The sequence below is a fragment of the Phoenix dactylifera genome, chromosome 9 (assembly GCF_051530095.1).
Source record: "Phoenix dactylifera cultivar Ajwa chromosome 9, Ajwa_hap1_PhDact_Kaust_v1.1, whole genome shotgun sequence".
NCBI lineage: Eukaryota > Viridiplantae > Streptophyta > Magnoliopsida > Arecales > Arecaceae > Phoenix > Phoenix dactylifera.
This window is the reverse complement of record NC_143198.1, coordinates 18,120,699-18,135,124: the sequence shown is the minus strand read 5'-3', so window position 1 is coordinate 18,135,124 and position 14,426 is coordinate 18,120,699. Positions and strand designations below refer to the sequence as shown.

The 14,426-nt window shown below is 39.3% G+C and overlaps 2 protein-coding genes across 4 annotated transcripts; both read left to right on the top strand.

Annotated features, from left to right (window-relative positions):
- Positions 1-7,971, top strand: CYCB3;1 (cyclin b3;1). 3 transcript variants are annotated; one of them, XM_088704308.2, is made up of 22 exons: positions 38-213; positions 293-353; positions 479-560; positions 653-688; positions 776-842; positions 1,190-1,238; positions 1,347-1,449; positions 1,581-1,613; positions 1,733-1,768; positions 1,853-1,910; positions 2,455-2,497; positions 2,638-2,725; positions 2,938-2,967; positions 3,073-3,133; positions 3,590-3,862; positions 3,938-4,060; positions 6,373-6,462; positions 6,553-6,714; positions 6,822-6,881; positions 6,949-7,047; positions 7,143-7,321; positions 7,436-7,971. In XM_088704308.2, exons 1-22 carry the CDS (start codon positions 199-201, stop codon positions 7,569-7,571), a joined length of 1,884 nt encoding a protein of 627 aa, XP_088560434.2. In that variant the 5' UTR covers positions 38-198; the 3' UTR covers positions 7,572-7,971. The 3 variants fall into 3 exon arrangements, with proteins under 3 accessions (XP_088560435.2, XP_088560434.2, XP_017699867.4); XM_017844378.5 differs by having other exon boundaries at positions 2,455-2,515; positions 7,436-7,891; XM_088704309.2 differs by lacking the exon at positions 1,581-1,613 and having other exon boundaries at positions 1-213.
- Positions 7,972-10,606: 2,635 nt separating this feature from the next.
- On the top strand, positions 10,607-12,906 carry LOC103713541 (L-type lectin-domain containing receptor kinase IX.1-like). The gene has a single exon (XM_008800507.5). The coding sequence runs from the start codon at positions 10,698-10,700 to the stop codon at positions 12,762-12,764; it is 2,067 nt and encodes a 688-aa protein (XP_008798729.5). The 5' UTR covers positions 10,607-10,697; the 3' UTR covers positions 12,765-12,906.
- The last annotated feature ends 1,520 nt before the right edge of the window (positions 12,907-14,426 follow it).

The window sequence follows — 14,426 nt, the reverse complement described above, 5'->3', positions numbered from 1 at the left end:
AAGCTGCGTAAATTTGACGTAATCCAGAGGAGATTTTGGTCCTGAAACCATTCCACGGAGTCGGCTCAAAACGGGCGCCATCGTCCCAACGGGAGGCTCGTTTTGAATCCACTCATCGCGAGCCCAATCCCGCTCCTCCTCCTCCTCCTCCTCCTCCCCCTCTCGTTTTTCCCTTCGGACGAGAAATAAAGAAGAAAGATGGTCTCTACCAAGGTGAGCCGAAACCCTAACATCTTCACTCCCCTCAAACCCTTAAACCATCGCCACTCTCACCACTTCTCATGTGATCTAGGGTAAAGCAGCCATGGCCACTCGAACTCTAATCCTTGAAGATCCCAAGCCCTCCAAGAACAGTACAAATCCTGCTTCTCCTTCTCCTTTTCTTATTTTTTTCCTTGTGCTTTCTCTCAGCAATATTTTGATCATTACGTCATTTTTTCCCCTTTTTGCTTTCTTTTTTTCTTCTCTTATCCTCAAGAAATGGCGAAAGATTTCAAGATATACTCTGGAAAGGAAAGGACCAAGGCTGAGTCCCGTGAATCAGGTTTTGAATCATCGAGGTATATCGTTTTTCTCCGCTCCTCTTTTCTTCTTTTTTGATTTGACCGTCTTTGTAATAGTAGTAGCTCTGGCTTCTGCATTTTGTTCGCAGGAAGGGTTCAAGAAAGGTCTCGATGGCCGCCTCTCGGTATTTTTGTTCCTTTTCTTTCTTAAATAAAGTTTTATGTGCATGGTTATTGTCCTTTTGCCTTATTTATCACATGTTTTCTTGAAGGAAATCGGTGCCTGGGACTAATGCATGTGAAAAGCCTGCTGTGCAAACTGGTCTGAATGGTGGCAAGGTGATTTCGTTGACTTGATTTATGAATTTTCCTTTATTTCTTGATATAGCGATTGATTATTAATTTTCTGGTTGCCATAGTTACTTTCTATAGCCACATTTGGTTCTTCTTGTCGTACCACTGGTATTGCAAATAAAGCTAAGTGATTGATTAAATGACCTGAGAGATATGGGTGGGGTTTTTGAATTTTGGGTAATCTGTGATTGCCATGAGATTTTGTATGTTTTTAAATAGATAGTTTGATTGGGAAGTAATAAGGGGTTAAAAAAGCTGCAGTAAACAGAAACAATTAAAATATGGTTCTTATTTTCTCTAAAATTTCTTATTGCTATCTTTTTATGATGCAGAGAACTGTGCACGGTATAGAAAACCTACTCGGAAAATGTGATAATGCTGGTGAGATACAGGGCACCATGTTCAGATTTGTAATTGATTGCGGTAAATGTTTTATGATTTCCATCCCCTATGATTGCTTTTTTTTTTCTTTTTTGATTGGTTGTATAGTCAAAGTAAGGACTGGAAGGCAAGCTTTGGCTGATGTCAGCAACGTGAACAATGAGAGAAGCTATCAATTGAGAAATCGCCTCAGCAGTAACCCTCAAATAACGTGATCACCTTTGCTTGTTGAATCTTGGAAGATTTTAGAATTTGTAGTTTTTTTTTTTAATTTTTCATTGCTGATAGTCACTCTGAAAAAATAAGCAATCTGGTTATTACTTATACGCTATTGCATCTCAGGAAGAAATTAGAGGGAAGTAATGCATCACAAGGGTATGGAATGCTCATGTTTGGTGTTCAATAATTATTGATAAACATTCAAAGATCATATGCCAGTGAAGCATTTTGCTTTTAGCTGTTGGTTTCCTGATGGCTCACTTTTTCTGTTTCAGCAAAACTAATGTTAGAAAATGTTCTTATGGGCCAAGGTATGGTTTCTTGATTTAAAAATTCTCCATACTTAAATTGTTTTCATAAAACTTCTGTGTCTTGATTATTCAAGATAATACCAGGATGTCTTTGACTAAGAGTGTCATGATAGCAAATGCATCATCGAGAAAGCCTAGCAGAGTATGTGATCTCCTTGGTTCCCTTCTTTATGATTGCAGGGTTTCATTCACCCCAAATGCTTATGCTACTTCACATACACATGTTTATGTATGTAAAATAAATATAGGTATTTATGAAATTCAAATATACATATGTATGTATGTATTGATTGCCGACCCTTATTGACAAACATGGTCCTGGGTATCTTTATAAAAGAATGAAAAACATATTTCTTTCATGCATTTTCTGCTCTAGTATGTTCTATTCCTTTTGAGATTAAACTCACTCATCATAGAGTACAGGCTGACTTAATTTCTCTTAATTGTTCATGTATGGGTTTGAATTAGGATCTATGAATGGTTTACGTATTTTCTTTCCAATGACCAATGCTGCTGCTTGTAAGCCTATACATACTGGTATACATGAATTTATAGGCTAATCATGTGCTTGTTATCATTAATAATATTCCTCTGGTGCAATATTGCTTCTTTAGGACAGTTATACCACATAGTCAAGATGCATTACTGCTTTGCAATTCACAATTATGCTTCTCATTATGTCCCAGGAATCTGCGAACACAGATACTAGGGGAAAACTCAATATCTCAGGTGAGCCATGGTGCACAGGTAGCTTAGCTGCTTGTTTCATTGAATCTGGCAAAACTGTATTTTCTGTAACTAACACCTGGCTTATGCTTTTTGATGTTCATGATCTTGCACTAACTGGCAATTCCACATGTTAATTGTAGTTGGAAGTACAAGGAAGAAGATTCTCTCTGAAATCAACATTTGCAGAAACCATCAAAGAAACCATTCAAATGATGGATCCAAAGTAATGTGAGTGAACTTCTTCATTATTTGGTAGTGTTGTGGAGAAAAGTTTAACAAAAGGGTGAATTATTTAACTAATGGGCTAGAAAATACAATTGGATCTCTGCTTCATATATTTTGCTTTCATTAGCTACCCGGCAATGGCATCTATGTTACTGAACATCTTGTTACTTTTATTCATATGACTTGCTTTCTTTTTTCTTTATATTTTTCATCAGGAATGAGGGTGTAAAGCTTCGTCAGCCACGGTTTGAAGCTCTTACTTAGCCCTAAATTTCTGCATTTCCCATTCAACTATGTCTTATTGTAATCCTCTTGTTATTTTGGTTCCCATGGATAACGTTTGGCACTAGGCTTTCCTTAGCGACTCAGAAGGTCAAGGACAGAAATACCTTGTCAAGAAAGCCTTTAGCGGTATGTAAGACTCGATTTAGGTTACTTTTCTGCAATGCATATATGCTTGGTTGCAAGTATTGCAAGTTGGAGATTTTCTTGTACAATTTTGCCTTCTAAACTGGCCTATCTGTCATACTAGACAATTTCCGAATGAACTTCCAGGATGCTACTTTTTACTTGTTTGTTGCATGTGCATTTTAGAGTTTTTCTGGTTTTGTGCATATTTTCTTACATAAATTAGTATCTTTACCAATATGCATAATTACATGACATTCTGTCACAGATGCAAAAAAGAATAGTAGTGCTGTTTGCAAAGCTTTTCTTGTTCATTGTTTTCTTAAAAAATCTATTCATTCTTTCCTTGTTTCTCATAGAGTCAAAGTATAATCTCAAATGTTGGGTACTATGCCTCAAGCTCATTATATATAGTGTTTTCATTCTTTATGTATCTAAACAGTTGGGACCTTATTGCAGACAAACTCTAAAGGTAAAGCAACTTCAGTGGTCAAGCATGCAATCGTTATAGAGAAATCCACTATTAGTAACCCATCTGAGAAAAAAGAAGTTGAAATGCCTACCAGATCCAATTTTGATGATAATGCATCAGTTATTCCACAACGATGTGGTCAAGAAAAAGTTCAAGATGATTGTGGGTGCTACTCTCATGAAAATGTGATGGCAACTATATCTAGACCCAAGCGTACTCGTCGGAAATCTTATACATCGTCACTAGTGGCAAGATCTGAGGTTGGTCATCAAGTTTGTTATTTCTGCATTCTAATTTTGAATGTATTTTACCTTATAGATGATGTTGTTTTGCAGATTATGGGAAAGTCTGCCAGCTTAGTCAACAGGCATGAGCTTCTGAATATTGACAACAGCAGTAACCCCCTTGAAGTTGTGGAATATGTTGATGACATCTATCAGTATTATTGGTCTTTGGAGGTGATGTACATGCCTATGATCCTGATTCTATTTATCTTGTTCTGAAATTATTTGACTGTGCATGTTGAAGCAGTCATTCGTGTGTAGTTATACTTTCATCATTATAATGTTGGACTCTATTTGTTTCTTCACTGCATTATTACGTGATGACATGATACTTGCTTCTTAGGAACATGGAAACAGGATGATTCAAATTATATGGCTGTAAAATAGTTATACAAAGATGCTCTTTTTGTCTGTATGGTAAAATTCATTAAGTGAAAAACATCAAGGACCTAAGCCTTAGTTTCATCTTCATTATGCTGTCTTTCCATGCAGAGATGCCTTTTCTCTTATCTCTGCCATATCTCTTCCATTTTGTTCCCTTATCATCCTATAAACCAATGGCATAGTAAAGTTAATAATTAAATTTTATTTCGTTCTTTTTTTTTCCTTTTTTTTTAATCTTCAACTGTAGTCATAAAATCAAGATTCTGGAAAATATAAAAGGAAAAAAATATAGGTTAGACAAGAGAATGTAATAAATATTAATGTGAGAAACATCTTTTGTAGAGGAGAAAAATTCAATAAATTAAAGAAAAGGGAGTCTTTGGAGATCATCGGTCCTCTCTAATCAATCATAGCAAATACAGCAACTTTTTTGAGGGTGGGGGTGAGGGGGTGGTTCTATAACTCATGCATCGAGGTTAGATTTCTTGGTTTGGATTTGCAAGGAAGCATTTAGGTGATTTCTTAATGTCTAGTTATAAGCAGTCTACTTTGTTTTCTTGTAATTAAAATTTATTTTGATTGTAAGCTCTATTGGCAGTGTAGGCTTATGGTTTCGGTGAGATTAAACACTTGAGCAATTAGAGCATTGTCTTTTTGTCCTAAGTACCCTTACACTCTCCGATCCCCCACCAGTGGCTGAAGGAACTGAAAAAAATAGTCCGTTGGTTTGCTGGTGCATTGAAGTATGGTGCTTTAGTTTTGTTATTTCTAAGATACTTGATGCTTCTTATAATGTAATATTGCTTCCTTTCACTAGGGGTGTGCATGGGTCGAGTCTGGTTAGTTTGGAGATATACCTAAAACTGAACTGATTTAAATTGGTTTCCTAATACCGAAACCAAAACTGAATCAACCATTTACAAAAACCATTTGAAACCGACTTGAGAAATTCAGTTTTGTCTGGTTCGGTTTATTGGGTTGATATTTATTGGGTTGGGCTAAATAGGCTAAGCTAAGTCTAAACATAAAAATTCTATTTTATATATAAGAGAAAATATAAAAGAAAATTAAAAAATAGAATATATATGTGTATATATGTATATATATTTGTGTGTGTAGGGTAGGGTCGATTTAGTTTGGTTTGAGTTTTTAAATTGAACTGGTTCTTTCGGTTCAAGCCTTTCTTAAACCAACACCAAACCGGATTTAGAAAAAATCCTGATATAAACCGAACCAAAAAAACCGTTTCGGGTTGGTTTTGCAATTCTGCCAGTTTTTCACACCCCCCTACTTTCATGTCCCTCCAAGGGGCCTTTGTCTGGTAAATGGTTTTGTTAGGCTTTGGTTGGTAGATTATCTGGTTAATGGACAATTCTCATGAGAACTGAACTTGGCCATGCATTTCTTATATTCGATACAATAAAGGGATGCTATCATTAAAAGGTGATCTATGCATTGTACAAAACACAAGATTCAAGAGTTTTCTTTCCATCTCACTTTTATTGACTTAATTTTAGTATAACCATAACCATGCAGCCTTTTTCCAATTATTTGGGGTCAGCAATTTGAAAATTTGAAATAAAGAAGCATGGCCTCACTTTTATTAATGTTGAATGTGGACAAAGTGCTTTCTCTGCCAATATTACCTGTCTTTTCATCTTAAATTACTAATTTGTAAGGAGCACCCACCTTTCTTATTTTATTAAAATAGAAATATATTTTGTATTGTACACGTGGAATCATATTTACATGGTTGTTTTACAAATTCTATTGTTGTGTCATCCTGAATCTGTGTATTCTGCTGGATTATTGGTTGTGCTCCTATTATTCATCTTTCAAGAAATTTATTCTTCAGTTTACCTTGGATATTATAATCTTCTAGTCATGGATCTTGCTGCAATATTTTTTTGGCATGTATAATTCTATTATCTACCTTAAGCATGATATTGGACACTCTTTTGGAATCTATCAATCATTCATCTAATAACAATTAGCTCAAACACAGGAAAAAATTCATCATGTTTAAATTATATAGTTTTTAAAATATTCTTATCGAATCCAACTACTAATGTGATACACAATAATTTGGTTTCTAAATGCAGGTACAGAGTCCATCACTAGCAAATTACATGATTATTCAATCAGATATTGCACCTAGAATGCGGGGGATACTCATTAACTGGTTAATTGAAGTATGATACGATAATTCTTTCATTTCTCCATTGTTTTAATTTTTTTTCCTACCTTGTGTAATCAAGCTGTGAAAACTTTGTTTGGACCAGGTACACCTTAAATTTGACTTGATGCAAGAGACCCTCTTTCTAATGGTAGGGTTGCTTGATAGAGTGCTTTCTGTCCTTACTGTAAAAAGGAATGAATTACAGATGGTTGGTTTGACTTGCCTTTTGCTGGCATCCAAGTATGAGGATTTTTGGCATCCGAAGGTTGAATATGTCTAATTCATTGTTTTTACCTGCATCAGTACATCCGTCAGGCTAAATCATGCATGAACCATGTTAAATATAGCTTATTGCTTCATAATTTTTTGCAGATTGGTGATTTGATCAGCATATCAGCAAACTTGTACACCAGAGATCAAATGCTTGCTATGGTGAGTCTTCAGTTTTTATGTCATGTTTCATCTTGTTCATAGAAGATAATTTTTTGCTCTCCTCCAGGAAAGACTTATCGTTACAAAATTGAAATTTCGATTAAATATACCCACCCCGTACGTCTTTATGTTAAGGTTTCTCAAAGCTGCTCAGTCAGAGAAAAAGGTGTGTGATAATTTAGGATTTGATATTGGTCTATATAATGCCATCATTCGACAAAATTTCACTATCATTTGTCATTCTTTGTTGTTTTCTACCAGCTTGAACACCTGGCTTTCTATCTCATTGAATTGTGTATGGTGGAATATGAAGCTCTAAAGTTCAAACCTTCGCTGCTCTGTGCGTCAGCGATCTATGTTGCACGATGTACGCTGCAAATAACCCCATTCTGGAATGGATTACTGAGGAAGCATGCTCAATATGAAGAGTCACAACTCAGGCATCATTTTTTATCTACTCTGTCACTATTATGCTTTAGTGTGATACTCCACATCATCTAGTTATTTCAGTGCAATGGACTTGCATGGAGGCTCATTTTGCTGCTCTGTAACAGGGACTGTGCAAGTATGATCCTTGGATTTCAGAGAACTGCTGCCCAAAAGCCAACAAAAATTACCTACGAAAAATTCCTGGGATCTGATCACAACAGTGTTGCTGCAATTGAAGCCATGGATAAGCTTCCTTTATAATTTGAGTTGTAATATGTAAATTTGTAGCTTTACTAAAGAAATTGTCTTATGAAAGACAAGCTTAATTTTCATTGTCTGCCCTTGTGTGTTTATTTGGGGCTAAGACATCTTTTTGTAGATGCTCATGCTTGCTTTTGGCATCAAAATTTCAAAGATTGTCTCCATTGCAAATGCCATCATATATGACAGTCAGGTTTGGCAATAGCAAGTCCTACATACTTATCAAAGGTGGCGAGTATTGTGATGTTTGATGAGGTAGCCAGGAGTTTTAGTGAGACAATGGTGATGAAGTGCTCTAGCTGTTATAGCAGTTTTTATTATGGCCATAATGGATATCACTGAGTATGTTGATGTCAGAATTTATATATTATCGATGGCTATTATTTAATTTTAGAATTAATTACTTTTTTTTAGCACATATACCCTTTATTTGCTCATATTTTAATTAAAACGTCCATGAAATGTCAGTAAAATAAGGACGCTTGCACCATTTATGGTAGTTTTAGGCTTGTGGTGGGCCCCATTAAGTACTATTTTTGTGTGAGAGATATCTACCATACTTTATGTTCCCATGACTGTATATTGATGCATGGGTTGAAGATTTCTTTAAAAGCTGATGAATCATGTGAACTCATTAAATTATTCTAAAGAGTTGCTTTTCGTAGGGGAAAGATATCTTGAGGTTTGCACCATAGCAGCGTGGGGTAAAAATTGTGTACCTAATGCATACCTTGTAATATCATGAAACACTCCTCTATTGTACATCATTATTGATGAATTGGTGGTGCAAGTACTGCAAAGTGAGATTAGGTTCAAACTGCAGACATGGTTCTGTAGTGTCTTAAAACTTTGATGGATCATGCTCTAATTTGTATGGCTTATTCTGTACATGATGTATTTATTTAAACCAAGGCTTGTCCTGGTTTCTATATAACATCATTTGTATGCTTAAAAACTTAATAAGTCAATGACTGTTGCACCAATTGCCTTATGTAGATCATGACTGGTCTCAAATACTCATAGTTGCCCCTGGGATATGCCCTTTTTTCCTATCAAGTAATGGACAACCCATACAACATTACTCTTGAACATTTTGGATAAATTATTCAAACATTTTGAAATCTAATGCTCGGTCCACATTTTCTAATAAATTAACCTTCCGGTACTTGTCTGTTACCCAAACAACCAGAATTTCATTTCCAATTAAGGTGGTGAAGCTTCCCTATAGATAATATGTTCATGTATCATTGCACCTAATAAAAAAATCGATATCAAGTTACGCAATACACGAGTGAGAGAACCGTGGATGCGCTTGTGAGGCAAGAACGCTGGTAATATATCCATAAATAATTTTCTTGTTATGTTTCTGGATTCATTGAATTTAGATTTGGGAAGAAGTCTTAGGTTGACTTTTTTAATTGACTTGATCAAATAGTTGGCCGGTCCTTAAATATATTACAAAGTCAGTTAAAAGTCTGGTAAAATATCTTTCTCCAACTATAAATGTGAAGATCCGTGCGGGCGTGTGTTTAGTCCCACATCGATTATTCGCTGGGTAGATCTTGGGTACTTATACAGGATCAAGGAGCCCAAACAATATCTTCTGGCTAGCCATTTTGGATGAGTTCCTGTGTTGTTAAATGATATCAGAGCGGACCCGACCCATAACTTATGTGGACTAGGGGACACTGCAGCACAGATCCATTAAGGTTGACCACGGACCAATTGTGGTATTTGTGATTAGATTTGAATGAATGTGAACCCTTAGCCTGACGAGGATATTAGGGCTTGAACAGGGGAAATATGTGAGGACCCGTGCGGGCGTGTGTTTAGTCCCACATTGGTTATTCGCTGGGTAGATCTTGCGTACTTATACAGGATCAAGGAACCCAAACAATATCTTCTGGCTAGCCATTTTGGGTGAGCTCCTGGGTTGTTAAATGATATGATCCGGCCCATAACTTATGTGGACTAGGGGACACTGCAGCACAGATTCATTTGGGTTGACCACAGACCGATCGTTATTCGCTAGGTATATCTTGAATGCTTATACAAAATCAAGGAACCCAAACAATACATTTTCTGGCTAGCCATTTTGGATGAGGTCCTGGGTTGTTATAATAAAATATTTGAACTTTATAATTTTTTTTTAAAAAAATACTACAAATAAGATGATTTTAAATTACTTATTATGTGATTTATAAACCAGGACCACCCTCTACCTAGCAACCGGAGATTCTTGGATATCTCACGCTACGCGGTTCTCTGACCTTCTCTCTCTGACTCTTCCATTTGTACTATTCTGTCTTCGACTTGGTATATTTGTTGTTATAGTGTGAAAAGAGGAACTCTTGGACCTTGCAATCAGTACTTTATCTTCCATTTGGCATTGAACATGGATGAAATTAACATCTTTAAACAGCAAACACCTGTGTTTTTCAGTCACTCTATACACAAAAGCGGCAAACCTTCCATAATATATCTTTCAATAAAATTGGCATCATCCATGGTGGAAGACCAGATATAACAGGGAAATTTGGATTGATCTTTCAATACAAGACATGGCGTTTTCTCCAAAGCCTTTTCAACTCTAGTAGAACCAACCACTTCTTACTACTATGATTGCTATGAGATGCACATGTAAAGAAAAATACATGCACAAAACGAAGGCATCAACAGCCTTATTTGCTTGTTTGTTGTTGTATGAGAATAAATTTTCGGCAGCATATAATATAGAAACCAGCAAAATGTTAACCGGCTGCCACCTGGTGTGATGAGCCAAGGGGCGAACTTTTCTTATTTTGGTACACCGGCCGGCCAACCATTCATGGTTTTGTCAGGGCAATTGACTAAGCCAGCCATTGGTAGAAGCTCGCGCTCAGCTTGATGCTTTGTTAGGTGAGAGCTTTCCAATTTGGTCCAATGAAGCCATTGGTATTTTTTTCTCTCTCTTTCGAACAAATGGTTTTCTTAATCCCCTATTGCAACATCGGGTAATTTAAAAACATTAACAGTTGATCGAGTCATCCACGCGCAATTGGACCAGTTCAAAAACTTTGTCAGCTAATTGCTTCCTCCTGCCTCATCCCTTATCTCCATGCTTCATTCTCACATGAAAACTTGCCAATGATCTTTGCTAACCTTCCAGGCATGGTTCCCTCCAGTTCAAGAATTTTCTCCACCCTAATCTTCTTGTCCATCTTGGTTCCCTCTGCAAGCTCGCTTGCCTTCAACTTCTCCAGTTTCGATCAGAACACGCCGCAGAGGATCGACTTCCAGGGCGATGCATTCCTCAACAAGGAGATCAGGCTCACCAAGAACGAGCTTGGCACACGAATCACCAACAGCGTTGGCAGAGCGGTGTACAAGGAGCCGCTCCTCCTTTGGGACTCCGGCACCGGAGAGTTGACCGACTTCATCACCCATTTTTCTTTCGTCATCGACTCCTTCAACAAATCAAACTATGGCGATGGACTAGCTTTCTTCCTCTCGCCATACCCTTCCAGCATCCCTGACAATTCCTCCGGTGCCTACCTCGGCCTCTTCAGCGAGCATCCAGCTCCGAACACGTCGCCGAATCGCACCTTGGCCGTCGAGTTTGACAGCTATCAGAATGCTTGGGATCCAAGCGAGAATCACATCGGAATCGACATCGATTCGATCAAATCTAATGACACCGTGGTCTGGAACAGCAGCATCAAGGATGGTAGAACGGCGAATGCATGGGTCAGTTACACTGCTAGCACTCAAAACTTGAGCGTCTTCTTAACCTATGCTGCAAATCCAGTTTTTGGCGGGAATTCGAGCCTCTCTTACATCGTCGATCTAAGGAAAATCCTGCCGGAGAAGGTGGCCATCGGCTTCTCAGCCGCGACAGGCGATGCGGTCGAGATCCACAACCTCCTATCCTGGGATTTCAGCTCAACTCTGGAGCCCAGAAAGAAAAGCCGTACTGGACTGGTGGTGGGGTTGGCTTCTGGCGTGGCAGCGTTGGTAGCTCTGTTGCTATTGGCTTGTGTAATTTTGTGGAGGAAGAAGGCGAGAAGAGGGAGAGATGAGGAGGACATGGATTACGATGAGAGCATCGATGATGAGTTTGAGCAAGGCAGGGGGCCACGGAGGTTTCCTTACAGTGAATTGGTCAGGGCGACCAAGAATTTCTCCGAGGAGGGGAAGCTTGGAGAGGGAGGATTTGGAGCTGTCTACAAAGGCTTCTTGGGTGACCCAAAACTAGATGTGGCTATCAAGAGGGTCTCAAAAGGTTCAAAGCAGGGGCGAAAGGAGTATGTCTCGGAGGTTAAGATTATCAGCCGGCTGAGGCACCGGCACCTGGTGCAACTCGTTGGCTGGTGCCATGGTCGAGGTGAATTCTTGCTGGTTTATGAGTTCATGCCCAACGGAAGCCTCGATCAACATCTATATAGCACGGAACGGATCCTTACTTGGCCGATGAGGTACAAGATTGCACTTGGCTTGGCCTCGGCGCTGCTCTATCTTCATGAAGAATGGGAGCAATGCGTGGTGCATCGGGACGTCAAACCAAGCAATGTGATGCTAGATTCCACGTTCAGTGCCAAACTCGGTGATTTCGGGCTGGCGAGGCTCGTCGACCATGATCGTGGCTCGCAGACAACGGTCCTGGCTGGGACCATGGGATACTTGGCACCTGAATGTGTCACCACCGGCAAAGCTAGCAAGGAGTCTGATGTCTATAGTTTTGGAGTAGTTGCATTGGAAATTGCCTGCGGTCGAAGGCCGGTGGAGCCTTGGGAGAAACTAAGCAAGGTAAGATTAGTTGAATGGGTTTGGGAGCTTTATGGGAGGAAGACCGCTCTCGAAGCAGCTGATGAGAGACTAAGTGGCGAGTTCGATGAGCAACAAATTGAGCGCTTGATGATTGTTGGGCTATGGTGTGCGCATCCAGATTATAATCTAAGGCCATCAATTAGGCAGGCGATTAGTGTGTTGAACTCTGAAGCTCCTCTGCCTGATCTTCCTCCGAAAATGCCCGTGCCAATGTACTATGCACCTCCGATGGACATGTGCCGATTTACATTTACAGCATCGGTTGAAACTTCGACTGGTATGAATTCTACATCGAGTGGCGGCACCACAAATTCTTCCAACTCAACCTTGTCTCAGAGTTCATCTTCCACATCTTCGTTATTGAAATCACATAAATCTGATATGTAACACAGCATTATGCAGTTCAAAATAACATATTACTTTATAGCTGTTCCTTGCAGATGGTTGGTTACCTCTCCAACTGTTGGTGTTTCGTGGTGTGAAAAGTTTACAGCTTTTGATCAATAAATTTTCAATTTTCTGATCCAAATGCCCGGAAGTAATTATTTGCACATGATTAGTTAATTAACTGTACTGAGCTAACCAATTTCTCCATTTAAGGTGGAACTTAGACATTTGTAGCTTGTGAGGTACATAATTTTTTATATAATTTGTTTGAAAAAAAAAGGAAAAAGATAAAGCTTGAGGTTTGTCAGCATGGTTTCAAATTCAGGGAAATTTGTTTTCACATAGTTTGTCCTAGTCTTCTTTGCCTTGAACATATATGCATAGAAGTAGCAAGGATGTGAAGTGGAAAAGAAAGAGAACTCAAAAAACTGTATAAATGATGGAAGTAGGGGAAGAAATATTGAACACCTCGATCTTGGGCCAGACCGACCTCGTTGACCTCGGGCTTACCTGAGGTGAATGACTTTGGCCTCTACTAAGGAGCCAACCAGCCGAGGAGCCAATTAGCCGAGGAGAACAATCAACATATGTTGACAAGGGATGACCATCTTAACAACCAACAACTCTGCCAGCTTGCAGTTGTGGCAGCGCCACAATCTGCACCCAACCTCACTGCATGCCGCCCTCGCGGACTTACTCCTGTGCCGTAGCCATACTACCGGCCGTTATCTGGCCATCAATGCATGCCATGTTAGCCCAAGAAATGACAAAACATGCTCTTATATATAAAGGGGTAGCCTAGGGGATCTTAGGTATGCAAAAACACACATACAATATTATCCACAAAAAAGTATTCTTGTTGAAGCTTTTTTTCTTCTATACTGTTGTCAATTTATTCTAACTTAGGCATTGGAGAGCTTTCCACTGGAAAACTTGTCTTCCCTGCCTCTGCCACTTCTGAGGCCGCCATCACCGTTGCCGACTTCGCTGTCCCCACCTTCACCAACATCGTCATTGTCATCGTCGAGACCAGAGAAGTCCATCCCCAGGAAGAGCCGTTGAACTCGAGCTTGGCACTCCTTAAAGCCTTTGTCGCATTTCCCTAGGTCTCCTCTTGGAACTTGTCCGAGGTGAGGTGCTCCTCGACCGCCTCCGCAACCTTTGCCTTGGTGCGCGTGACCTGCTCCTTGGCCTTGGTGGCCCGCTGCTCGGCCTTGTTGGTCCACTGCTTGGCCTCGTTGGCCCTCTACTCGACCTGGGCTAGCTTCGTGTTGCCCAGATAGACAACCCAAGAGGGGGGGTGAATTAGATTTTAAAAATAATTTTGCAATTAAAACGTTTGTGAATGACTAATTAATACTTTTGCAAGATGAATAATTAGTTGCTATGTGCTGTGAGTGAAATGAGAGTGAGAGAAAGAGACACAAGCAATCACAAACACAATGTTTATAGTGGTTCGGAGCTTACCCTAGCTCCTACGTCCACTCCCCAAGTCTCACTTGGGAATTCACTATAACCCCTCGGATTACAGCCGGTTGTTTTACAAGCTCACAACCCAACTTGTTGTTTTACGAGCTCACAACGAACTCGGTCAGTTTTCCCCGGCTCACCGACTAGAACCACCCCGATTGTTTTTCCGGGATCACAATCGAACCCTTACAC

Bases quoted from the DNA above. Each gene is read 5' to 3' on its own strand.
- LOC103713541 (XM_008800507.5), top strand. From the start codon at position 10,698: ATGATCTTTGCTAACCTTCCAGGCATGGTTCCCTCCAGTTCAAGAATT.